At 45.1% G+C, this 25,044-nt stretch overlaps 1 protein-coding gene across 4 annotated transcripts in view; it reads left to right on the top strand.

Annotated features, from left to right (window-relative positions):
• Nucleotides 1-25,044, top strand: part of CLYBL (citramalyl-CoA lyase) — a 298,175-nt gene that overhangs the window by 241,645 nt on the left and 31,486 nt on the right. For all 4 annotated transcript variants that reach the window (XM_033177359.1, XM_033177358.1, XM_033177356.1 and 1 more), the window contains exon 3: nucleotides 22,472-22,660. In XM_033177359.1, the coding sequence (XP_033033250.1) occupies nucleotides 22,472-22,660 (189 nt within the window). The remainder of the gene's footprint in view (nucleotides 1-22,471; nucleotides 22,661-25,044) is intronic.

Here is a 25,044-nt window from a genome sequence, read left to right as displayed (position 1 = left end):
AAGACTACACTAAAGGCCATATTGTTAAGCATATTGAGCAGATGAAGAGTTATATTTGTAATCAACTAAACTTTTTACCAGTCTCCATGTGAGTCAACAGTGTAGCCAGCCAGGAATTAATGCACTTACAGGCAGGGCATAGCATCTGGAAGAGCAGTGGGAGTGCCTGCTCAGAGTTTAGAAGGGGCATCACCAAACCTGGATATGTCCAGAGCAAGGCAACTCAAGAGGGCAGAGGATGTTGAAAGTCTATCAGAGGGCTTCAGAGAGACAATGATCAGAAGTAGGAGGGTTCAAAGACAGAAGACCCAGGGAAACATATGGACCACACTCATGTATCTGAAGGTCCATCCAGTGGCTGTGTTTATATAGAAACAGATCATCACTTGCCAAGAGGATGGCAGGGCTCTTGCCTTGGGCAGAGCTCCTGAAGTAACTATGAAGACCCTTCCCAACTCCAAGACTCTGATTCTGTGATTCTCACTCCGGGACCTAACCTACTGATCATGTTTACAAAATACAAGAAAGAATCCTAGCTATACAAATCTGACAGACATGGGAAAATAATGCTTCGCGCGTGTGCGTGCGCGCGTGCATGTGTGTCTGTGTGTGTGTGTGTAACACACCATTGGGTGTGGGTATGGGCAAGAGACAGATCAGAGTGGTGGTGGGGGAGGCATGGAATAGATTCTCCATCTGACTCCCCAGTTAATCTTTTAAAAAAATTTTGTGGGTACATAGTAGGTATATGTATATTTATGGGGTACATGAGATACTTTGATTCAGGCATGCAAAAAGCAGTAATCACATCATGGAAAATAGGGTATCCATCCCCTTCAAGCATTTATCCTTTGTATTACAAACAATCCAGTTATACTCTTCTAGTTATTTTTAAATGTACAATTAAAAATAGTTTCCCTGCTGTGCTATCAAATACTTGTTCTTATTCATTCTGATGACATATGGTTTTTTTGTACTCATTAACCAACCCCACTTCCCCACCCACCCACCCGCACTCCCCTCATCCCTTCCCAGCCTCTGGTAACCATCCTTCTAGTCTCTATCTTATGAGCATATAGTTCCCAGGTAGGGCAGCTACTCTGTCCCACCCCATGCTGGGAACTCTGAGGGCTTCAAACACAGTCCCAACCTCAATGTCTGTCTCATTTATCTGGTTATAGAGACAAGACTAACAACCTGGCAATGGTCAGAGACACCAGGAGACCTTGGGGACTCTTTCCTTGTGGTCCTCATCCCTTAATTCTCCTCCTGAACCCTTGCTCTCATTTCCTTAAAAAAAATAATAAATTCACTGTATACAATTCACCCATCTTAATCATAACCACCTCCATTCAAAAAGGTTACCTATGCAGGCCAGGCACGGTGGCTCATGCCTGTAATCCCAGTACTTCGGGAGGCTGAGGTGGGAGGATCACTCAAGGCCAAGAGTTCAAGGCCAGCCTGGGCAACATAGCGACAGCCTGTCTCTGTTAAAAATAAATTTAACAAAAACAAAAAGGCCGGGTACAGTGGCTCACACCTGTAACCCCATCACTTTGGGAGGTTGAGGCAGGGGAATCGCTTGGGTGCAAGAGTTAGAGACCAGCCTAGGCAATATGACAAAACCCTGTCTCTACAAAAAATTAACCAGGTCTGGTGGCATGTGCCTGTAGTCCCAGCTACCTGGAAGGTGGTAGGATCACCTGAGCCCAGGAGGTCAAGGCTGCAGTGAGCTGTGATCGTACCACTGCACTCCAGCCTGGGTGACAGAGTGAGACCCTGTCTCAAAAAAAAAAAAAAGGTTACATATGCATATGAAAAAAGGCAGAAAAACGTATTCCCTACTGCCTTCTTAGTTAAACAGTACCAAGGTAGTGTTTGTTGCCCAAACATATTAAATATGGTTTAAGAAATCAGCTTACACACAGTCCAGATTTATATCTTTTTAAAATCATTTATCTCTCCTAAACCATAACAGCAGCAGATAGACAGAAGAAGACATGGAATGTGGTCACATTTCATACTATTATGAAGTACGTTCACACTGCAGTGAGTAAAGGACCATCTGCAACCTATAGCCTGTGTTTCTGCTAAGAAACTGTTTCAGGACTTAAGGTTTCTAATTTGGAACGAAAGCATTGAGCAGGTTGCTCTTTGTAATTTTTTATGGAGAGGTGGAGAGCATACTAGGCCTACCTGGATTCCTGAAGAATTCAGCAACCTGAAGAGCATGGTGCTCAGAGGAAAGTAGACTCTAGATCTTTAAGATCTGATTTCATACAAAATGGGAGGTCTAAAACTAGATGTCGTAGGAGAGAAAAAGTAATACATTTTCCTCACCCATCTTAAGGTTCATAACTGAGGTACCTATCATGAAAGATTAACAAGAGAAAAATACACACATTATTTATTTATTTATTTATTTATTTATAGACAGTCTTAGCCTGTCACCCAGGCCGGAGTGCAGTGGGGCAGTCTCAGCTCACTGCAACCTCCGCCTCCCAGGTTCAAGCAATTCTCCTGCCTCAGCCTCCCAAGTTCGCTGGATGTACAGGCGCGTGTCACCTCACCCAGCTAATTTTTATATTTTTAGTAGAGACAGGGTTTCGCCATATTGGCCAGGCTGGTCTTGAATTCCTGACCTCAGGTGATCTGCCTGCCTCAGCCTCCCAAAGTGCTGGCATTACAGGCGTGAGCCACTGTGCCCGGCCACACACATTACTTTAAGCTTTATGTGACAACATGGGAACCTTCCCAAATAAGACCCAAAGAAACAGGAACACCTATGTTTTTTTTCTTTCTTTTCCTTTTTTTCCCCCCCGAGACAGGGTCTCACTTTGTCGCGCAGGCTGGAGTGCATCGGCTTGATCTCAGCTCACTGCAACCTCCACCTCCCGGGTTCGAGAGATTCTCCTGCCTGAGCCTCCTGAGTAGCTAGGATTACTGGGGCATACCACCACACCCAGGGCTAATTTTTGTATTTCCAATAGAGATAAGGTTTCACCATGTTGACCAGGCTGGTCTCCAACTCCTGACCTCAGGTGATCTGCCCACCTTGGCCTCCCTAAGTGCTGGGATTACAGGCGTGAGCCCCCATGCCCAGCCGGAACACCTATGTATTTCTATGCTTAGATTTGATGCAAGTTGACAGTCATGTAGAAGTGTGATTGGATGAGGGGGGCATGATCTAACAGTAGTAAACCAAGGGGAATTTAGCAAGGCCTGTTTGTTCAGGTTCTTCTTGGCATCTCTCTGTCTTCAAAGATAAGGATGTTCCTTTCCTTCAGGTATAGAGAGGGCACCTCTGGAATGGAAGTTTTTGACTGCTTTGGGGAGAAGGGTGGGGGAAGGGTGAGAGAAAGACCTTCCTGCTTCTGCTGTTTTCTCAAATGTAGATTTTGGGGTAGTATGTCCTGAACCCCATCAGTGAGCAGGCTGCCTGTCATTGTCTGTGAGTTGCTTGGCCCCTTCTGGGACTCCTCCCCAGTGCCAAAAGACCAGCTCCCTGTTCTTTCCTTTTGGTCAGGCATTAAGGACACAAGAGCTATAAGCCATCTTCCCGGTCCTCAGTGTGGCCAGAGTGCTGGTGTGAGGACATCTGGTTACTGAAAACAGGGCCAACCGAATATGAACTCAGAACCAACCCCAAGTGGGTGTGCACAAAGAAATGGGAGTTTAAATCTGTACAGCCCTTTTTCTAAAAAAAGCAATTTTAGTTTACATGTTAAAACAGGGATATATTAGCCAGACCCGGTGGTGTCTGCCTGTGGTCCCAGCTACTCTGGAGGCTGAGCAGGAGGACCCCTTGAGCCCAGGAGTTTGAGGTAGCAGCAAGCTGTCATGGAGCTTATAAATAGCCGCTGCCCTCCAGTCTGGGCAACATAGCAAAACCCTATCCCTTGCGGGGGAAAAAAGGCATTTTTTTAACCTAACATTTATTAACCATTTACGTGACACGATTTCGATACTCACCAACCCTCGAGTCAAGCACTATTCTTATCCCCATCTTTCACATGAGGAAACTGAGGCACAATGAGGTTAGAGACTGTCCCTCTGTTGTACACGGGCAGCCATCAGCACAGTGAGGACTTGAAGCAGGATGGCTTGCAGAAGGCTGTGAGAGTTAGAGCCTCACGGTCATTCCTTTGGAGCCTCAGTGAGCAGGTAATTTGGCCTGGCATTTCCACTTCTGGGATTTGTCCTAAGGGAAGAGTCAGACAAGGACTCTAAGACGAATGTTCTGGGGTATTTGTTGCAGCTAGGTTTATCATCTTTCAGGAATCAGGGCAACTGTCACATCCCCAAAGAAGCCGCTGTCTTGCCACGCCGTCTCAGGCACTACACCCCCATCACTCCTATCCCCTTAGTTAATTCTGCTATCTTCATAGTTTCACAGCCTACAATTGTTTATTGGCTTACTTGTTTCTTAGCTGTTTTCCTGGCTGGAATATAAGTTGCATGTAGGCAGGGAGCTCTCTCCATTACCTAAAATGGAAGCTGGCACATAAAGCATATTCGATAAATATTTCTTGAATGAAATGAACATATTAATGGCAAACATTATATGTTTGCTGGGGGAAAATTAATTTTTTTTTTTTTTTTTGGATGGAGCTTTGCTCTGTCACCCAGGCTGGAGTGCAGTCGCGTGATCTTGGCTCACTGCAACCTCCGCCTCCTGGGTTCAAGCGATTCTCCTGCCTCAGCCTCCCAAGTAGCTGGGATTACAGGCGTGCATTACAGGCATGCACCACCACTTCTGGCTAATTTTTTGTATTTTTTTTTTTTTTTTTTTTTTTTTTTTTTTTTGAGACGGAGTCTCGCTCTGTCGCCCAGGCTGGAGTGCAGTGGCCGGATCTCAGCTCACTGCAAGCTCCGCCTCCCGGGTTTACGCCATTCTCTCGCCTCAGCCTCCCGAGTAGCTGGGACTACAGGCGCCCGCCATCTCGCCCGGCTAATTTTTTGTATATTTTAGTAGAGACGGGGTTTCACCGTGTTAGCCAGGATGGTCTCGATCTCCTGACCTCGTGATCCGCCCGTCTCGGCCTCCCAAAGTGCTGGGATTACAGGCTTGAGCCACCGCGCCCGGCAATTTTTGTATTTTTAGTAGAGATGGGGTTTCACCCTCTTGGCCAGGCTGTCGAACTCCTGACCTCAGGTGATCTACCCACCTCGGCCTCCCAAAGTGCTGAGATTACAGGCATGAGCCACCATGCCTGGCCAAAAAATTAAATCTTACTCCATAGGTAATTGGCCTATCCATGCAATCGAATTCTTAGAAGTCATTACAAATGATTGTGCAGATCACGTCCCACATAGAGAGATACCCTACTTGTGGCTGAGTAAAAAAGGCAGGTGACAGAACACATGTGCACTGTGGTCGCTCTAGTGGCCGGGGCTGCTGGCAGCTAACCACAGAATTTAGTTTACTGAATGTAAGCAGAAAACAAAATAGTTTATTACAGGCTATCGGGTAACTCACTGACCCTCGAGGGTGTAAGGAGGGCTTCTGCAGACAAATGCAAGATTGGGAGCCCAAGATGGGAGTTCTGCCTCAGCTCAACTGCTGCCTAGTTGTCTGGATTCCAGAGAAGTCTCCTAACCTCTCTGTTCTTCAGGCGGATGTGGATAATAAAATCTGTGCTGTCCACACTGCAGGACTGTTGTGAGGGCAAATGAAATCACAGGCATGAAAGCCCTTTGAAAAGTTAGAAAAGGACTATGTATATATTGACATCATCGTTATCAGGTGATTTTGAACGTCCGAGCACATGTATTTTATCCCTAAGCCCCTGGTGTTGGCACACCACTGGGACACCATTGGTCCTCTCTGTTAGCTGCCTGTACATCACTAAGTGTTACAATCCCCCTGGCAGCGGTCTGGATAAAAAGACTGGTGATCCTGGCAGTCGTGTTTGCTAAGCTTGTCCTCAAATCATCTTCGGTGTCCTCTTGTGACTTCAGTCACTCTCCCCGTGGGGTGACCTGTGTCTCAGCTTCGGGCCTGCCCTTCTCTCGAGGCACACTAATCTTGCCATCTTCGAAAACAGGCCGTTCTCATCTCAGGTCTACCCTGTGGCAGCCACAAAGCTCGGCTTCTTCCCTGAAAGTCTTCCCCATAGCCTGAGAGCTGACACCTAGCGCGTCTGCGTTCACAGTCACTGTCAACCAGGGTTTCATGCATGGCCCAAGTCATTGACTAAGTAGGTATCAAAGACCAGATTCAATGAGGTTTTAAATTTCCTTACAATTCCATTTTTTCCATCCTCTTTGTATATTTTTCAAAAATCCTTCATTGCCTACCTACTATCAGAGGAAAAGAGCATTGTGATATGATGGGGGATTTTAACCAGGTACTGAGATTGTGAAGGAGAACATTAGTGGTCCTGAAACTAGGCATGTATTGTAAGGTGGGGTGATTTTCCCACTTCCTGTATGTCCAGAGGCCCTTCCTGGCAGAACTTCCAGCCCAGGAGACTTTCATCTTCATCTTGCATGAAGGATACAATTTCGTTCTGACGCATGGTTTAGAGAAGCCGTTGAGCGTCCACACAATCTGTTATGCTAAATCACACCTGGTGTCTGCACAGAGAAAGCTCTGGCAAGAGTTCTCGCCACTGGGACCGAGGCCTCTGACTCAGAAGCCAAAACATGGCAGTGTTGCAGGGCGCCTGGCTCAGCGGCACGGGAAATTAACCTGCTTGTTCTCACGTTAAATGCTTTATGAAAATTTACCGGGCGCAAAAAGAGGGAAGAAAAACCCAAGTGGTTGTGCAGTGCGCCTGCCTGCCTGGCACCAGTGAAGGAATGAAGCTGCAGAGACAGTCGATGTGAAGAGCTGGCAAGAGGAGAAGGTGGAAAGCGCCATGGAAATCAAATGCGGCGCCAGCCACGGCATTGTTTTAGTAGCATTTGCTCGAGGAAAACATTTAATTATAGAAGATCGGAAGCTCCCAGTGTTTGTGAGCGAGGTGGTGTGACGCAGGCTCTGCCACTTGCTCCACGATACACATCTTCAGAGGAACTGTGGCACACCGCGACAGGCTGCGAAGAAAAGCGACCTCCAGGGAGGGGAGGGGGCTGGTCCTTGCTGGGGAGCCCTTAGCTGTAACAGTCCCCATTCTCCAGTGATCCTCAGTCTGCCTTTTTTTAAAAAAATTAAGTGTCCTGCTGGCCGTCCTTCTTCTCCGTTTTCTGTTTTTTCCACATGATATTTTTCTTTTCCTTGTTGATTTTGGAAGAAAATAAAATTGACGAAGAATAGGATGGAAAAGTGCTACCCTGAAAAATCCCTATACATTTGCCATCTGAAAGAAACAAAGCCACTTTTCAGTTATAGTTTCCTTTGGGAACTAATTAGGAAGCAAAACAACCAATAATAAATATAAATAAATAGGGGAGCACGAGGCTGTAGTGAACTCTGATTGTGCCTGTGAATAGCCACTGCACTCCAGCCTGGGCCGGCAGAGCAAGACCCTGTCTCTACAAAATAAATAAATAAAATAAATGATCTAAAGGACACAGTATATATTTAAGCAACAGAAATGAAAACACGCAAAGGTGGAACCAACATTATGAATGTTGATGGATATTACCAACATTACCAAATACTGTGTGGAGATTTTTTTTTTTTTTGAGACGGAGTCTCGCTCTGTCACCCAGGCTGGAGTGCAGTGGTACAATCTCGGCTCACTGCAAGCTCTGCCTGTGTGGAGGTAGTCTTTATTCCTTTTTGTTTTAAAGTCCTGTCTACTTTAAAAATAGTTTGTGAAAATAATGATGCAGTATCATGTACCTGCAAGAAGTATTTCTTTGTGTTCTATTCCTGCCATCACATAGCTGATTGTGTTACCTGATTTCTTCATTCGTGTCTTCCAGGAAGAGACTAATTAGCATGCTGCTGAATCTAAAGAATCCTTGTTTGGGATGCTGCTCTGCCACACAAGGCAGCGCTTCATCCAAAAGACAAGAAGTCAAGGACTGGCTTCTGCTGCTGGCTGAAATTAGCATTGGCTCAGTTTGTTTAATTGCAAGGCTATGTGTGTTTTGTCATTAGACATTTATACTTCTATGGATAAACTTTATAATTGACTTATGGAGACAAGATTCTTTATGTCAGCACCTTAGAGAAGTGTTGTAGAAGCAGCTGGCATGCAGACAGGAGTCTCCCACAGCAACATGGGCACAGCTGAGTCCGTCATAACCCACCTTAGGGCATCCTCAGAAAGAAGCGGGCCCAATTCGTACCTGCAAAAATTGGTGATGGGCAGGGAAATGAGTGTTTTCCTCCACAGAAACGAAAAAAAGTTTGCTTTTTTTTTTTTTTTTTTTTTTTTTAACAAATTGGTTTTTGATATCTGTGTGAAGGGGACAATTTGGATTGGTTTCCAGTAATGTATATCAGGTCAGTGGAGAACTAGAGGGAGTCACTGGCTGAAAGACGTTGTGAGTATCCCTCTAAACTGCTCAGGCCAGAGACAGGTGACGTGTCTGTTATCTGATGTGCATCTAGAACCATGGCAAAGCTGCCCCATTAAATTATGAGCCAATCACTCTTGATTTACCATTAAAAAGAGTGAAAGGCCCGCGGACCCTGCCCTGCACAGGTAATTCATGGCACCCATGGAAAAAGGCACGTTTTCATCCTCATAATGAAGAAAGGTAGGTGCGAGGTCCTTTGATGACACTGTTCTCTTTTGCTTGTTTACTTTTATTCTCCCACGCAGACTGAGACCCAGCAGGAGGCTTTTAAACCAAAACAGTTAATTACCTCCTCTAACCCAGAGAAGGGGGGAAACATAAATATAGCGAGTTGAGAGAGAGAGAGCAGCTTTGCTCCAGGCTGTACTTTGTACCAGTCAGTTGGGGAAGGCAGCTACCTTCTCTTTCCTCACTGAGGACGGGCTAAGCGAGACCAATTAGAAGGCACGTGCCAGGGAGCAGGTCTGCGTGCCACTACTCTGGGGCTTCCGGAACTCTTTTAGTGCCCTGGACTGAGGACCCCAAATCAGAAACCCACGTACAGACACCCATTCCAAAGACAAAATTGAGTAGCTTTGGGGCTCCAGACCCTCCTTCGAAGGATGGAACTCTTGGGCAGGTGGAGTAAGCAGGGACACCCCCTCACCCCCAGCTTGAGGGTGGATCCTCCCGAAGGCAGGCAAGGCTGCAGGGCAGCTTCTCAGAGATGCTTCTCAACTGAGCTGCGAGTCATGACCTGTCACCACCATGGTCCTTTCTCCTCCATGGAATGGAGCTTCATCCCTTGTGTCTCTAAGCCCTGGGCTGCCCCTACCCTTCGGGGCTCTCCATTGTCTGCCTGTCTCTCTGTCTGCCTGTTTGTCTGTCTCCCTGTTCAAGCTCCCTCCCTCCATAGCCTCATATGTACAAATCATCGCCTTGCTGTTCCCTTACTGTTCCTGCTGCTACCCTTTGCCCATTTCTGGCTCTCTCACCTCCTCTGCACTTACTGAAATCTTGTTCAGTCTTCAGAGGCCACCTGAGTCCCAGACTCCCCTCCTGTAACCCCCTTCTCAGCCTGAGGTGCCATCCCCTGCTTCTAAGTCCCAAGGGCCCCAGGATCTGTTCCACCAACTCCAACTGTTACTTCATTTCTCATTACATGGGGCTTTCATCGCCACAAGTGGATGATAAATTCCCAGACTTTAACAGGGAGTGATTTATGGATCTTTTCCCTATCCCCCACACCTGTCCCCAGCACCTGGTGCAGTGGATTGCATTTGATTAATCCCTCTGGATAAAAGTTTTAAATGTACCAGACCAGGGTCATCAGGCAGAATCTGGGCATGGTATTCAGGAAGTTTTCTCTTGGGAATCACACAAAAAAGGACACATCCTTTGTTATCTAAATGCCTTCAAGTATCTGGATGTTTGGCCGTAAGTACATAAAACAACCAGATGAGTGATTGCGTTTTTCAGTTTTCCTCTGGATCCTTCTGCCACCTATTCCCTGGGACCCCTCGGAGACAGGAGGCACCACTCCCATTCCTCTGCCCACAGATTGTCCCGGCTCCCTGCTGCCCTGCTAGAAACCAGAAATTCTAACTTTGCCCCTCTGAGGCTGTGAAAACACAGAGTAAAAGTGGGAAGAGCCATGAGCTAGCAGATTCCACAACCACAGACAATTCTGAGCGTGGCGGTTGTTAATAGTACTGAGAAAGATGGCTGAGCACTGTGGGAGACCAAGGCAGGCAGATCACCTGAGGCTGGGAGTTTGAGACCAGCCTGGCCAACATGGTGAAACCCCATCTCTACTAAAAATACAAAAATTAGCCAGGCATGGTGGCGGGCACCTGTAATCTCAGTTACTCGGGAGGCTGAGGCAGGAGAATCGCTTGAACTCGGGAGGTGGAGGTTGCAGTGAGCTGAGATCCTGCCATTGCACTCCAGCCTGAGAGACACAGTGAGACTCCATCTCAAAAAAAGAAAAAAGAGAAAAAAAAAAAAAAAACCTTGAGAAAGACAATGTAAGCTTGTGGTATATAAATACTTTGTCTTTTTTAAAAGTTGTGTGCAGCCAAGTGTGGTAGTGCATGTCTGTAGTCCCAGTTACTCGGGAGGCCGTGGTGGGAGGATTGCTTGAGCCTGGGAGTTCAAGACCAGCCTGGGCAACATAGGGAGACACTGTCTCTACAAAAAATACAAATAATTATCTGGGTATGGTGGTGCATGCCTGTAGTTGTAGCTACTCAGGAGGCCGAGGCGGGCGGATTGCTGGGGCCTGGGAGTTCAAGGCAGCAGTGAGCCATGATCCTGCCACTGCTCTCCAGCCTGGCTGATACAGCAAGACCCTGTCTCTTTAAAAAAATCTGTGCAAAGTGTACCTCAAAGCCACACTACTGAATCATAAAACATCAGCAGTGCCTGCCCACCAGGGGCATCTTCTCAGCACCAGCTTCACACTGCCCTATGAGTTTGAGACGGAGGTGCCTCAGAGGCCCATAACGATGCCTGTCAAGGTCTTCACAGAAATACCAAAGGACTGGCACATATAGTTAAGGAAAATCCACCAGGAGGAGATGGAAAAAGGGCAAGGTAAAGAGGAGGAAGAGAGGGGAAGGTGATGGATAAGGCTATGGCAGCAGAGAGCCAGCACCAGCCAGTTGCCAGTCAGGGCCAGGGCAAGGCAGGCAAGGAGGCAGATGGAAGTAAGCCCCTTCTTTCCACTGGAGTTTTCTCTCCCCTGGGAATTGCATTGTATTTTTGTTGAAAAATAAAGAGTGAAAATACAAAACAAAAATATCACAATCCCCCCTAACCCACACCATATGCAAATATATATACTCAAAATGTATCAAAGAGCTAAATGTTATAGCTAAAACTATTGAACTCCTAGAGAAAGACATAGGCATATATCTTGTGACCTTCGATTAGGCAGTCAGTGGTCTCAAGATGATAGCAAAAGTGCAATCAACAAAGAAAAATAGATAATTGGACTTTAGTAAAATTGTAACTTTTGTGCTTCATAGGACACCATCAAGAAAATGAAAAGATAGCTACAGAATGGAAGAAAACATTTTCAAGTCATCTATCTGATAAGGATTTGATATCCAGAATATCTAAAGAACTGTTATATGATGTTGTTAAAACTCAACAACAAAAAGACAGACAGGCCTGTTTAAAAGTGGACAAGGGACTTGAATAGACATTATCCAAAGAAGATAAAAACAGATGACCAATAAGCACACACAGAGATGCTCAGCATCATTAGCCATTTGGAGAAATGCAAAACAAAACCCACTGAGCGACCACATCACATCCACTAGGATGGCTGTGACCAAAAACAAACACTGTATCAGTAAAACAGAAAATAGCAAGTGTTGGTGAGGATGTGGAGAAATATGAATCCTGGTGCACTGCTGATGGGAAGGCAAAATGGTACAGCCACTGTGGAAAACAGTTTGGCAGTTCCTTAAAAAGCTAAAAGTACGGCCGGGCGCGGTGGCTCAAGCCTGTAATCCCAGCACTTTGGGAGGCCGAGACGGGCGGATCACAAGGTCAGGAGATCGAGACCATCCTGGCTAATACGGTGAAACCCCCGTCTCTACTAAAAAAAATACAAAAAACTAGCCGGGCGCGGTGGCGGGCGCCTGTAGTCCCAGCTACTCCGGAGGCTGAGGCAGGAGAATGGCGGGAACCCGGGAGGCGGAGCTTGCAATGAGCTGAGATCCGGCCACTGCACTCCAGCCTGGGTGACAGAGCGAGACTCCACCTCAAAAAAAAAAAAAAAAAAAAACTAAAAGTACAATTACTGTGTGATCCAGCAATTCTACTCCTAGGTATATGCCCAAAAGAATTGCCTGTAGTCCCAGCTACTCCGGAGGCTGAGGCAGGAGAATGGCGTAAAACCCGGGAGGCGGAGCTTGCAGTGAGCTGAGATCCGGCCACTGCACTCCAGCCCGGGCGAAAGAGCAAGACTCCGTCTCAAAAAAAATAAAAAAATAAAAAAATAAAAAAAAAAATAAAAAAAAAAAGAATTGAAAAGAGGGACTGAAAGAGAAACCCATATGCCACTGTTCGTAGCAGCGTTATTCACAATAACCAATTATGAAGCAACCCAAACGTCTGCCAGCAAATGAATGAATCAACAAAGTGTGGAATAGACATAAAATGGAATATTATTCAGCCATAAAAATGAGTGAAGTTTGGATACATGCTAGGACATGAATGAACCTTAAAACATTATTATGCTTAGTGAAATAACCAGAACCAAAGAACAAGTATTATTTCACTCATAGGAAATATCTAGAAGAGACAAATTCATGGGTACAAAAAGTAAATTAGGGGTTACCAGGAGCTGGGGCAGGGGAAAATAGAGTGTTGATGTTTAATGGTTATGGAGTTTCTGTTTGAGGTGATTAAAAGTTTTGGAAATAGGCCGGGTGTGGTGGCTCATGCCTGTAATCCCAGCACTTTGGGAGGCTGAGTGGATCACCTGAGGTCAGGAGTTTGAGACCAGCCTTGCCCACATGGCAAAACCCTGTCTCTACTAAAAATACAAAAATTAGCTGGGTGTGGTGGCGGACATCTGTAATCCCAGCTACTCAGGAGGTTGAGGCAGGAGAATCACTTGAATACGGGAGGCGAAGGTTACAGTGAGCCAAGATCACGCCATTGCACTCCAGCCTGGGCAACAAGAATGAAACTCCACCTCAAAAAAAAAAAAAAAGTTTGGGAAATAGTGGTGATGGTTGACAATGTTGCATAAGTAATCGGTGCCACATTGTCCATTTAAAGATAATTTAAAGGGAAAACTTTATTTTATACATATAGCCCCAATTTTTTTTTTGAGACGGAGTCTCGCTCTGTCACCCAGGTTGGAGGGCAGTGGCGCAATCTCGGCTCACTGCAAGCTCTGCCTCCCAGGTTCACGCCATTCTCCTGCCTCAACCTCCTGAGTAGCTGGGACTACAGGCGCCGCCACCACGCCCGGCTAATTTTTTGTATTTTTAGTAGAGATGGGGTTTCACCGTGTTAGCCAGGATGGTCTCGGTCTCCTGACCTCGTGATCCGCCTGCCTCAGCCTCCCAAAGTGGTGGAATTACAGGCGTGAGACACCGCGCCCAGCCTATAGCCCCAATTTTTTAATGGGCTAAGGATTTAAATAGTTCACCAAAGTAGATATAAAAATGGCCAATAAGCACATGAAAGGATTCTCAACATCATTAGTCATCAGAGAAACACAAATCAAAACTACAATGAGGGACCACTTGGTGATACCCATGAGGATGACTAGAATAAAAAAGACACATGGTAGTAAGTGTCGGCGAGCATGTGGAAAGGAACCCTCACACACAGCTGGTGGGAGAGGAAATTGGCTTAGCCACTTTGGAAAATAGCAGACAGTTTCTCAAAAGGTCAAACATACAGTTACCATATGACCCAGGAATTCTACTTTCTCTTAAGTATACGCCCAAGAGAAATGAAAACCTATGTCCATATAAAAACCTGTACATGAATGTCCATGGCAGCATTTCTCATAATAGCCACAAAGTGGAAACAAGCCAGGTGTCCATTAACTAACAATGGACAAAATGTGACCTATCTGTACAAGAGAATATACTTTGGCAATAAAAAAGAATAAGTATGGATAGGTGCTACAACATGAATGAATCTTGAAACATACTAAGTGTAAGAAGGCAGTCAGAGAAGACTACTTATTCTGTGGTTCCATTTATACATTCCAGAATAAGCAAATCTATAGAGGCAGAAAGTAGAATAGTGGTTGCCTAGATCTGGGAGGGTTGGGGAAATGGGAGTAACTTGCTAAGAAGTATGAGGTTTCTTTTCGGGGTGATACATACCTTTTTTGTTGTTGTTTTTCAGGCAGTGTTGCTTTGTCACCTAGCCTAGAATGCAGTGGTGCAATCATAGTTTACTGCAGCCTCAAACTCCTGGGCTCAAGTGATCCTCCCACTGCAGCCTCCCAAACAGCTGAGACTACAGGTGTGTGCCACCACGCCTGGCTTATGTTCTAAAATTGACTGTGGTAATGGCTGTACAACTCTATGAATACACTAACAGCCACTGAATTGTACACATAGGTAAATTGTATGCCATGTGAACTTTATCTCATTAAAGCTGTTATCAAAATCACAAACCTAAAAGTAATTGTCACCAAAATTATTTCTCACAAATAACAACTACAGTGATGTTTCAGTCATTAACTAGAATAGTTTTTAACTTTTTATTGTGGAAATATTCAAACATATGCAAATGTAAAGAGAGTAGTGTAAAGAACTCCCATATACGCATCAATCAGCTCCAAAACTTGTCAATGTTTTAGGGTAACTTTTCCCCCCACATTTTTTTTTTTTTTTTTTTTTTGAGAGGGAGTCTCGCTCTGTCGCCCAGGCTGGAGTGCAGTGGCTGGATCTCAGCTCACTGCAAGCTCCGCCTCCCAAGTTTACGCCATTCTCCTGCCTCAGCTTCCGGAGTAGCTGGGACTACAGGCGCTGCCACCTCGCCCGGCTAGTTTTTTGTATTTTTTAGTAGAGACGGGGTTTCACTGGGTTAGCCAGGATGATCTCGATCTCCTGACCTTGTGATCCACCCGTCTCGGCCTCCCAAAGTGCTCGGATTACAGGCTTGAGCCACCGCGCCCGGCCTCCCCCCCACATTTTATTGCAGAAATTTCAAGCATCAGAAAAGTTGGAAGATTGTACAGTAGAAACCCATATACGCACCTCCTGTATTCTCCCATTAATGTTTACTCTGCGTGACTTAATCTGTATCTGACCATCCATTCATCCCTCTCTCCATCCATTGATTTGCTTCGTATTAATATATCCATTTCAAAGTAAATTGCAGACAGCAGTACACTTCCCCTTAAGTACTCCTGCAGGCATATGAGTGACTGGAGTTCAATATTTGTTTACAGTTCTCTTTGTGCTTTTGAGGTGAAATTTATATACAATGAAATGCACAAATTTAAAGTATATGTTCTATGATTCTGACAAATGTATAGGTTTGTATGACTCAAAGCCATTGTTCTGACATCTTTAAAAATATTTTTATGGCCGCGCGCGGTGGCTCAAGCCTGTAATCCCAGCACTTTGGGAGGCCGAGACGGGCGGATCGCGAGGTCAGGAGATCGAGACCATCTTGGCTAACACGGTGAAACCCCGTCTCTACTAAAAACTACAAAAAACTAGCCGGGCGAGGTGGCGGCGCCTGTAGTCCCCGCTACCCGGGAGGCTGAGGCAGGAGAATGGCGTGAACCCGGGAGGCGGAGCTTGCAGTGAGCTGAGAGAGGGCCACAGCACTCCAGCCTGGGTGACAGAGCGAGACTCCGTCTCAAAATAAAATAAAATAAAATAAAATAAAAAATAAAAATTTTAATTGGTTGGAGACCTTCAAAACAAATTCTTTTCATAGATTTATTGTATTTTAGTGTTGGAGTTTTTTGGTAAGGTTCTCTCTTTTTCAATTACATCTCTGAAGGGCAGAATTACCAATTATATATTATAAGCTACCCATCTATACACATCCTCAGCCTTCTTAGTCTTTTGAATGAAAGCCAATTTAGCATTTCACTATAAACCTGTGTTTTAATGTATGTTTCATGATTAACATATCAAAAACTTTGCTCTGCCAAAATCTACATTTTCAGAGTAAACAGGGTGCCTGGCATGTAACGCTTTGTAAGATGAATCAGCACATACAGTTTTAAGCTAGTTAACATACAGTATATTCGATATAGTTGTAGGTTTTCTTTTTTTCAAAAACAGGCAAACCAAGTTTTCTTTTTCATGTGGAAAAAATAATGGGATAGAAAACTCATGGCCGGGCGCGGTGGCTCAAGCCTGTAATCCCAGCACTTTGGGAGGCCGAGACGGGTGGATCATGAGGTCAGGAGATCGAGACTATCCTGGCTAATACGGTGAAACCCCGTCTCTACTAAAAAATACAAAAAACTAGCCGGGCGATGAGGCGGGCGCCTGTAGTCCCAGCTACTCGGGAGGCTGAGACAGGAGAATGGCATGAACCCGGGAGGCGGAGCTTGCAGTGAGCTGAGAGCCGGCCACTGCACTCCAGCCTGGGCGGCAGAGCAAGACTCCGTCTCAAAAAAAAAAAAAAAAAAAAAAAAAAAAGAAAACTCAACACTCACCTTGCTTGATGAAACACACGACCAGGTTGTAATAATCAGTGAGAATTCATTTGCCTTTTTTTTCAATGCACTCACTACAACAGTCTCTGTGATCATTATTACAGTAAATTTTTATAGATTTATGAGAAAAATTCAATATAATTGACTAGCGATGATCTTCTATGTCATAAGCAATGCTGTTTTTAAATACAAATTGATGAAAAGTTATATGAAAAAGGCGATCCTTAAATAGAATAAATTCATTCCAGTTTTTATTTTAAACCAAACTTGATCTTGACATTTTCAGTAAGATTTTCATAGAGATGCTCCTGGGGCTTTCTGCTCAAAATTTGGACCACTTCATGCCCGTGATATGACATCATTTTACACATTAGATAAAATGAAAATTGGATGAGATGGACAAATTCAGAAGGGATAGAATTTACTGACGTTTTTGAATACGTGGCATGGCAATTGCCTTTTGCAGGATGAAAATATTCATTGTACTTTTCTTTAATCACAAATGTTGTGGATCTCCCTGGAGTCTAGAAAGTCTTTCCTATTTCTTAATTACCAAATCTTGGGTTGCACGTAGCTTTCTCGTTGTTCCTGTTGCACCCAGGGCTGTCTCTGCCATTTCCTCTGAAAACAACTATATATTAACATTCAAGGTTTGAGTCGGGGGCCGGGAGGCGAAGGGAAAGGTGATAATTCAGATGTTATGAAACTGTGATAATGCTATTATTTAAGGCACTTATTGGGGTATGTTTATACTTTGTCGTTTTATAAATAAGCCCAAGGGGCTCCTCTTGGTTGTCACAGTCCCCCTTGAATCTCGTATCCTGTCTGTCTCATCCTATCCGACAGTAGAATTGATGCCGCTCTAATCCCTGGAAGTTTGGAACTAATGAACTGACTGCTGAGCTGCCGCCACGGAGCTTGGTCCCAAACTATACTGTACTTCACACTCGATTTATTCTCCAGATGGCGAGACTGTGCCGCCCTGCCGCGAGGGACCACCTCTTCCACTGGAGTGTAAAAGTGGACGGATGTTGTTTTCGTTGCAGATTTGATCATTCTGAGCTAGAAACTTGCGAGGATGATTAGTTATTAGCTTTAATGGGTGCCAATTGAACCAACTGCACGCATATTTTCTCCTTTAATTTCAGAGTCTGCAGGTTTTGGTGATGGTTGTTTTCTCCGCTTTCTTACGTCACCAGAGCGTGTCTCTTGCCCAGGTGATAGGAATCCAGTCTCTGAAATCATAGCACGCCTTGGTTCCTGGCCCAGACAGAGTCACATAATACGGTGGCTTATGGATAAGGACAAGTTTATTAGCCACTGGTCCACTGCACTGAGCAGCATGGCACGAAATACCGATTGAATGCAGCAACTTTGGGAACACCACTTTTTAGAATGGGGGCCTGCAAAGATTGTAATCTGTGCCAACTTCCTCTATGACCTGGGCAGCGTCCACCTCTGGAATCAAACATGATCCAGAACACACTATGGTACTTCAAAGGTCTAATGTAACTGTTGATAAAGGCCTTAATTCCATTATTCAGTCATTTCCAGCTTGTCAGATCTTGGGGGACAAGTTCATTCCACAGTAAGAGTGGCTCACCGAGGCTGCCCTGTAGCATTAACATATTTAGAATGCAGTCCCCCTGAAACCTCATTTTAAGCAAGCTGTATTGCTCCCAGAATATAAAAGCCCCCATAAAAGCTCTTTTTGGGGTGGCCTCTTTTACCTTAATTTCCTTTTTCTCCTTTCTCCAGGAAGCACTTACCTCCCAATAATCGTAGGAGATCACCCTGAGAGCCCTTCTGAGAGCCGGGGTCAGCCAGACGGCCTCTTGCTAATCCACCTAAGATGGATATTGGAGGGATGGTCAGAGCCAGCCAGGAGCCAAAGAAAGAGAGAAAAAATGAAGGAAAGTGTGAAGCGTGAAGGACGAGGTGGTGGAGATGAGAGAGAGCTGAGAGCGCTGTTAGCAAGAAGTACAGTGTGTTGCAGAGAGAGAGGGAACAAGTGAGAGAATAAAATGAACAGAATTTGTTTCTTTTCACAACTGGGTGGACTGTGACTCTCTCGAACTGAACACCCAGAACTAAACTTAATTGTTCTTAGAAACTGCCTTCCTCCCAACCCAACAGATGGCATGGGCGTGTTTGCTAGCACAGTCACATATTTCACCCTGAAAATACCAAAAAGAAAAAAAAAAATTCAACATGCTCGTTGGTTGGGGTAAATTCACTGAAGTTGTTGAGTGTTTTGGGATATATACCAGAGGGATGCACACTTGGTTTATGTAAATTGTAACAAGCAACAGCCTGTTAATAAGGGTGTTGTATGGCAATATACCTCAAAAGCCATCCTCTCTTTTTGGAAATGTACAGAATGATGAAGTGGAAAGAGCTTGGTTTTCATTCTGAGCCAAAATTTTTTAAATGCTGAGTATTCACTGCTCTTTTTTTTTTTTTTTTTTTTTTTAGACGGAGTCTCGCTCTGTCGCCGGGGCTGGAGTGCAGTGGCCAAATCTCAGCTCACTGCAAGTTCCGCCTCCCGGGTTCACGCCATTCTCCTGCCTCAGCCTCCGCAGTAGCTGGGACTACAGGCGCCCGCCACCTCGCCCGGCTAGTTTTTTTGTATTTTTAGTGGAGACGGGGTTTCACCATGTTAGCCAGGAGGGTCTTGATCTCCTGACCTCGTGATCCGCCCGTCTCAGCCTCCCAAAGTGCTGGGATTACAGGCTTGAGCCACCGCGCCCGGCCACTGCTCATTATTATAATATGAAAAGTACTAATCAGATTATGCCTAAAATTGGAATTAGGTACTTAATTTGCAGCCAATTTCACAAGGGCCAAATTTTGCTAAGTAAACTGGAATGTGCTGAAACCATGGCAATCTGACTTTAGATAAAAATCGCAAACAGGTTTAGAACATGAGCTTTGAACAAACAGTCCCTTCAAATCCAAGTGAAGCCAAACAGCTTCGAGATCAGATTTTGTTTGACACCAATCAACATTAACAATTTAGGGGGGCTGGGCGTGGTGGCTCAAGCCTGTAATCCCAGCACTTTGGGAGGCCGAGACGGGTGGATCACGAGGTCAGGAGATCGAGACCATCCTGGCTAACCCGGTGAAACCCGTCTCTACTAAAAAATACAAAAAACTAGCCGGGCGAGGTGGCGGGCGCCTGTAGTCCCAGCTACTCGGGAGGCTGAGGCAGGAGAATGGCGGGAACCCGGGAGGCGGAGCTTGCAGTGAGCTGAGATCCAGCCACTGCACTCCAGCCTGGGCGACAGAGCGAGACTCCCTCTCAAAAAAAAAAAAAAAAAATTTAGGAAGTTGATGTTGCCAGGGATCCCACATCCTTGAACACACATGCAAATTAGATGATGGAGAAGATGACTCAAATAATTTAAGCTTTAAAATGTAATATGGCCTAAAAAATCGAGTGAGTTCCCTTCAGTTTTCCATTCATACTGTCCCAGTAGACTCTTTGCAAGGTTGACTTAGCTATTAAAAGGGAACCTGAAAGTTATATTGCCAAACTCCAGCAATCTCGTTTTTTTTGTAGCTGCATAGGCTACACAGAGCAGAACATGCTTTAGATTGTCCACAGCCATGGATCTAAATGTGCCTTTGAAAAAGCTGGAAGAGTTTTTTGTTTTGCTTGTTTTCATTTTTGAGATGAAGTCTTGCTCTGTGTCCTGTGCTGGAGTGCAGAAGTGCAGTGTCGGCTCACTGCAACCTCTACCTCCTGGGTTCAAGCGATTCTCCTGCCTCAGCCTCCCGAGTAGCTGGAACTACAGGTACGCGCCACCACGCCCGGCTAATTTTTGTATTTTTAGTAGAGATGGGGTTTCACCATGTTGGCCAAGCCAGTCTCGAACTCTTGACCTCAGGCGATCCGTCCCCTCAGCCTCCCAAAGTGCTGGGATTACAGGTGTGAGCCACCGTGCCGGGCCAGAACTCAAGTATTTCTCCCAGCAGCTCTAGACAGCTTTAGAGCCAAGATACTGAGCTAACTTCTGCCCTTCACCTTCAAGATTTTCATATTTAGGGCCGGGCGCCATGGCTCACACCTGTAATCCCAGCACTTTGGGAGGCTGAGGTGGGTGGATCACCTGAGATCAGGAATTCGAGGTCAGCCTGGCCAACACAGTGAAATCTCTTCTCTACTAAAGATACAAAACTTAGCTGAGTGTGGTGGTGGGTGCCTGTAGGCTCAGCTACTCGGGAGGCTGAGGCAGGAGAATCACTTGAACTCCGGAGGCAGAGATTGCAGTGAGCCGAGATCACGCCACTGCACTCCAGCCTGGGTGACAGAGTGAGACTCTATCTCAAAAAAAAAAAAAAAAAAAGAGCGCATGGTAGAGCAAGTGGGCGAGTTTTATGTCTATGGAATAAAACAAAGGTATGATGTGGAACCAAGCCATTTTTGGCTGCATCATCTCTGACTTTAGCTAGTCTGAGCTCTCTGTTGCTTTTATCTAAGCTTGGCCTAATTATTGGCAGCTGAAGCTCGGTAAATCAGGACTTCACAGAGTGGTCCTAAACTGTCTTAGGTACTCTTTCCATCTGACCTGACAACTCTAAGCGACCGTTTCCTCACATTGTTTAACTCAGACCACATTTGGAAGCCTTCCTTGCTCCTCCCTGCTCATACACCCACATCTGTCTGGTTTAAATCTACTGTCCTGGGTTGTCTTGTTGCTTGGACTGAAGACTCAATATTGGCTTAAATGAATCTTTTTTGTCTCTACTTTGGTTTGCTATTTTTCTAGATCAGTATTGCTTTTCAAATGGCTATGTATTGTTGAGACTTTTTTTTAAACTACATTCATCAGCAGTGAGAAGCTTTAAAGTTTTATTAGTATCATAAAAATCCTTCCCAAATGAAACTACTTTTGATAAGTGTTCATTCTGACAATGAGAATTTGTTGAGGGCTGTTGGCAAGTTGGAGGAGTTTGCTTTTGAAACTGAAATTGGCAGGAAGTAATGACCCCAAGTGCTTTCTTTCTCTTGACTCCAGCCCTCACCCTTTCCATGCACTTCTTTCTCTCCCCCAGCCCACCTTCATCACCCCCAAGCTGAAACCAATAAATAACAGACTTGGTTTCATATAGTTTTTCTGGGGACAGTTCAAATACTGAAGCAGACTTTCAGCCTTTCAGCTTTTCTGAACTGTGGAGCAGAGCCTGTCAAGTCAAAGAAAAAAATGTATTTGTCAAGCCCTTCATGAAGGGATTCCTTGCCTTCCACCTGAAGAAGTGGGAGCTTTTTTTGTAGTATGCATTGTCAGATTCCTGTGAGCATCTTCTTAATTGAATGTCAAGATTCAACTCAGTTGCAATAAAATAGTGAGTAAAAAAAAGCATGATGCATGTGGAAAAAGAAAAATCCTTATTTTTTCCCTAATGTGAAGAAGCTGACAGACGAGGTGGCCACAATCTAGATGTTAGCCAATTTCTTATGTTTATTAAATGAGAAAGTGCAGGTAAAGAACATAGAACCATGCTTAGCACTTAGTTAATGCTCAATCAGTGAAAAATTACCCATTAACTATTTTCCCCTTCCAATTGGGAAGCAATGCTAATGAGAAAGACGACACTCCCACTGTGGCATTGCAGTGCGTCTCGGCTATGTTACAGCTATGGCGAATGAAGCCTAGAAATCAACTGCTCACCTTTCAGACTGGACGACTTCTTTCAAATATTACTTGTTTGGTGGACAGGAAATGTGTAGAGAGAGTAGTGGCGTTCAGACTCTGAATCCACGTAACAGTTTCATAAACGATTTGATGGTGCTCCCCTCAATGATAAAAATAACAATACACTTTTTATTGACACTTATAGAATGAAGCTCGACTGAGAATTGTAAAAACTCTTGAAGACTTTGATCTGGGTTCTACTGAAAAATGTGTGAGAGTCAACTCCGTTTCCAGCGGTCTGGCGGAAGAAGACCTAGAGACCCTTTTGCAATCCCGGGTCCTTCCTTCCAGCCTGATGCTACCAAAGGTGGAAAGTCCTGAAGAAATCCAGTGGGTGAGTAGCTAATGCTTTGCTTTAAGACTCAGGAGAGGCCGGGCGTGGTGGCTCACGCCTATAATCCCAGCACTTTGGGAGGCCGAGGCGGGCGGATCACGAGGTCAGGAGATCGAGGCCATCCTGGCTAACACGGTGAAAACCCATCTCTACTAAAAACACAAAAAATTAGCTGGGCGTGGTGGCGGGCGCCTGTAGTCCCAGCTGCTCGGGAGGCTGAGGCATGAGAATGGCGGGAACCCGGGAGGCGGAGCTTGCAGTGAGCCGAGATTGGGCCACTGCACTCCGGTCTGGGCCACAGAGTGAGACTCCGTCTCAAAAAGACTCAAGAGCAGCTAAGGAGGAGCAGCAAGAAGAAGGGATCTGGGTGCCACAGGCTTGGAAAATGCACGCACAGAGCAAAGAGGAAGGGATTTGAGAAAAAGCAGTAAGCGCAAGAATCTGTTTCTTTCACACAAGGAAAATTCGCCTTTGCCCAAATGCACTTTTGAAATGATGCTTCGCTTCCTAATTGGATGTGTGGTTTGGCCAGAACAACCTCCTCAGTAGTCCTCCTAGAGTAATCCCTGGAAACTAGGTTGCCCGAGAATCTCATCCCTTCCTCCACCTTGCCCGGCCCTAAGCCAAGGCCTCCACCTGGAAGAGCAGTGATGTAAGTGGCCCTTACTGAGATTCATCTGAAATCATCCCAGGCAGGGAGGGCACATTTGCTGCATATGAAAAAATGAACCCAAAGAAGGGGAGGAAAAGGTCACTCTTTAGGGCAACTGGAGGAATGAACAGGAAGCTTTTAACTAGTGGTTTTAATTAGCACTGATATTATTTCCTGAGCAGTTCTCTAGTGCATCCTTTTTAAATTGCTGACAGGTGTGTTTGTGTTTCATGACAGACTTTTCAGCCAATAAAAACCTGAAATGTAAAGTGGTTGGCATGTCAAATTACTTAAGAAAACTTTTGAAATGGGCCTAATTACACTATGATTGTTTTAATTGACAAAGGGTGGAGGGGCTAGATTTTATTTGAGGGTCGCTATTCTTCTGCAGATCTCCACTGAATAAAATAACATTTCACTGTGTCATTCTGGGGCAGAGAATGTGTGATTCTGGGGCCTGTGAGGTGTGAAAACTGGAAGCATTTGTGGTCGGGGCACGTGGTCAGTGGTGGTTTCGTGGAAGCCACATCTAGTATTACTTCTGAGGCTGTGGCTGCCACCACAGCAATACCCTGAGTTGTCATAGCACCTATGAAACTGCTCACCCGCTGAATGCACCCAGTGTGTCAGGTCTGCGCTGCCCAGCGCCACGGCCACTATGACATGTGGCTTCTGAGCATTGAAATGTGGCCAGCACAAATTGAGATGTGCTGGAAGTGCAAAATACACACTCGATTTTGAAGACTTGGGACTCACCGAGAGGACAAAAAGAGAATGTAAACTATCTCCGTAATTTTTATATTGATTACACATTGAAATAACATTTGGGATCTGTTGGGTTGAATGCAAGACACTATTAAAATTAAATTCACCTGTTTCAGTTTACCCTCTTAATGTAGCTACAAGAAAATTTAAAATTACATATGTAGCTGCTGCTATACAGTTTCTTTTGGACAGCTCTGTGTTGGATCCTTCTCGAAGACACGTATTCAAGGACCGGTATTTGTTGACTAAGCTGGAGTTCTTCTCTCCAGGGTTACCCTCAGAAGCTGGGAGATACTAGTTAGAGTATGTTAATATCCTGGAGGGCCCTGAGCCCATTCAGATATGTCTTAAGTTGATTGAAATGGACTCTGAAGTCACTGTTCCCTTTTGGTTTCATAGTTAATGCCTATTTATCACCGTTATTACCCTTAATTTCAGACGGGGGAGGGGGAGACCCAGCCAGCCTTCAGCTATGGCTTCTGTTCACTGTTTTAAATCCTTGGAAGTGAGACACATACAGAAATTTAAATAGGACTTCTAGTTAACAGAAGTCCTTTTGGCTGTTTATTTTTTCCTCTCCGTTTGTATTTATGTGAAGCATAAAACCCAGAGCCTGATGCACAACTGAAAGATGGGCTTACTTGTTTTCTTTTGTGTGAGAATCTCTTGCTCGCCTTTTGTCGCTAGTGTGGGTTCTTGTTTGACTGGCACGGCTTATTGGACTATAACAAGCGTAACCCTGCCTCCTTTGTCATGGGACAATTCTCCCACAAATCCCGAACAGTGTGCATTCTTCCAACACACTATTGGGTGTGCACTGGAATTGAAAGAATTGCTGAGCCCTGCTACTTCATCTCCTCCCCAATCTCTTTGTGATTTCTCCCCCTTCTTCTCCTCCCCCTACCCCAGTCCCCTCCACCTCACTGAAATGAACACTTTACCAGGCCGGAAACATTTAATCGTCTCC

The sequence above is a fragment of the Trachypithecus francoisi genome, unplaced genomic scaffold (genome assembly GCF_009764315.1).
Source record: "Trachypithecus francoisi isolate TF-2019V2 unplaced genomic scaffold, Tfra_2.0 Lachesis_group18, whole genome shotgun sequence".
Taxonomy (NCBI): domain Eukaryota; kingdom Metazoa; phylum Chordata; class Mammalia; order Primates; family Cercopithecidae; genus Trachypithecus; species Trachypithecus francoisi.
This window is presented reverse-complemented; position numbering and strand designations above follow the sequence as displayed.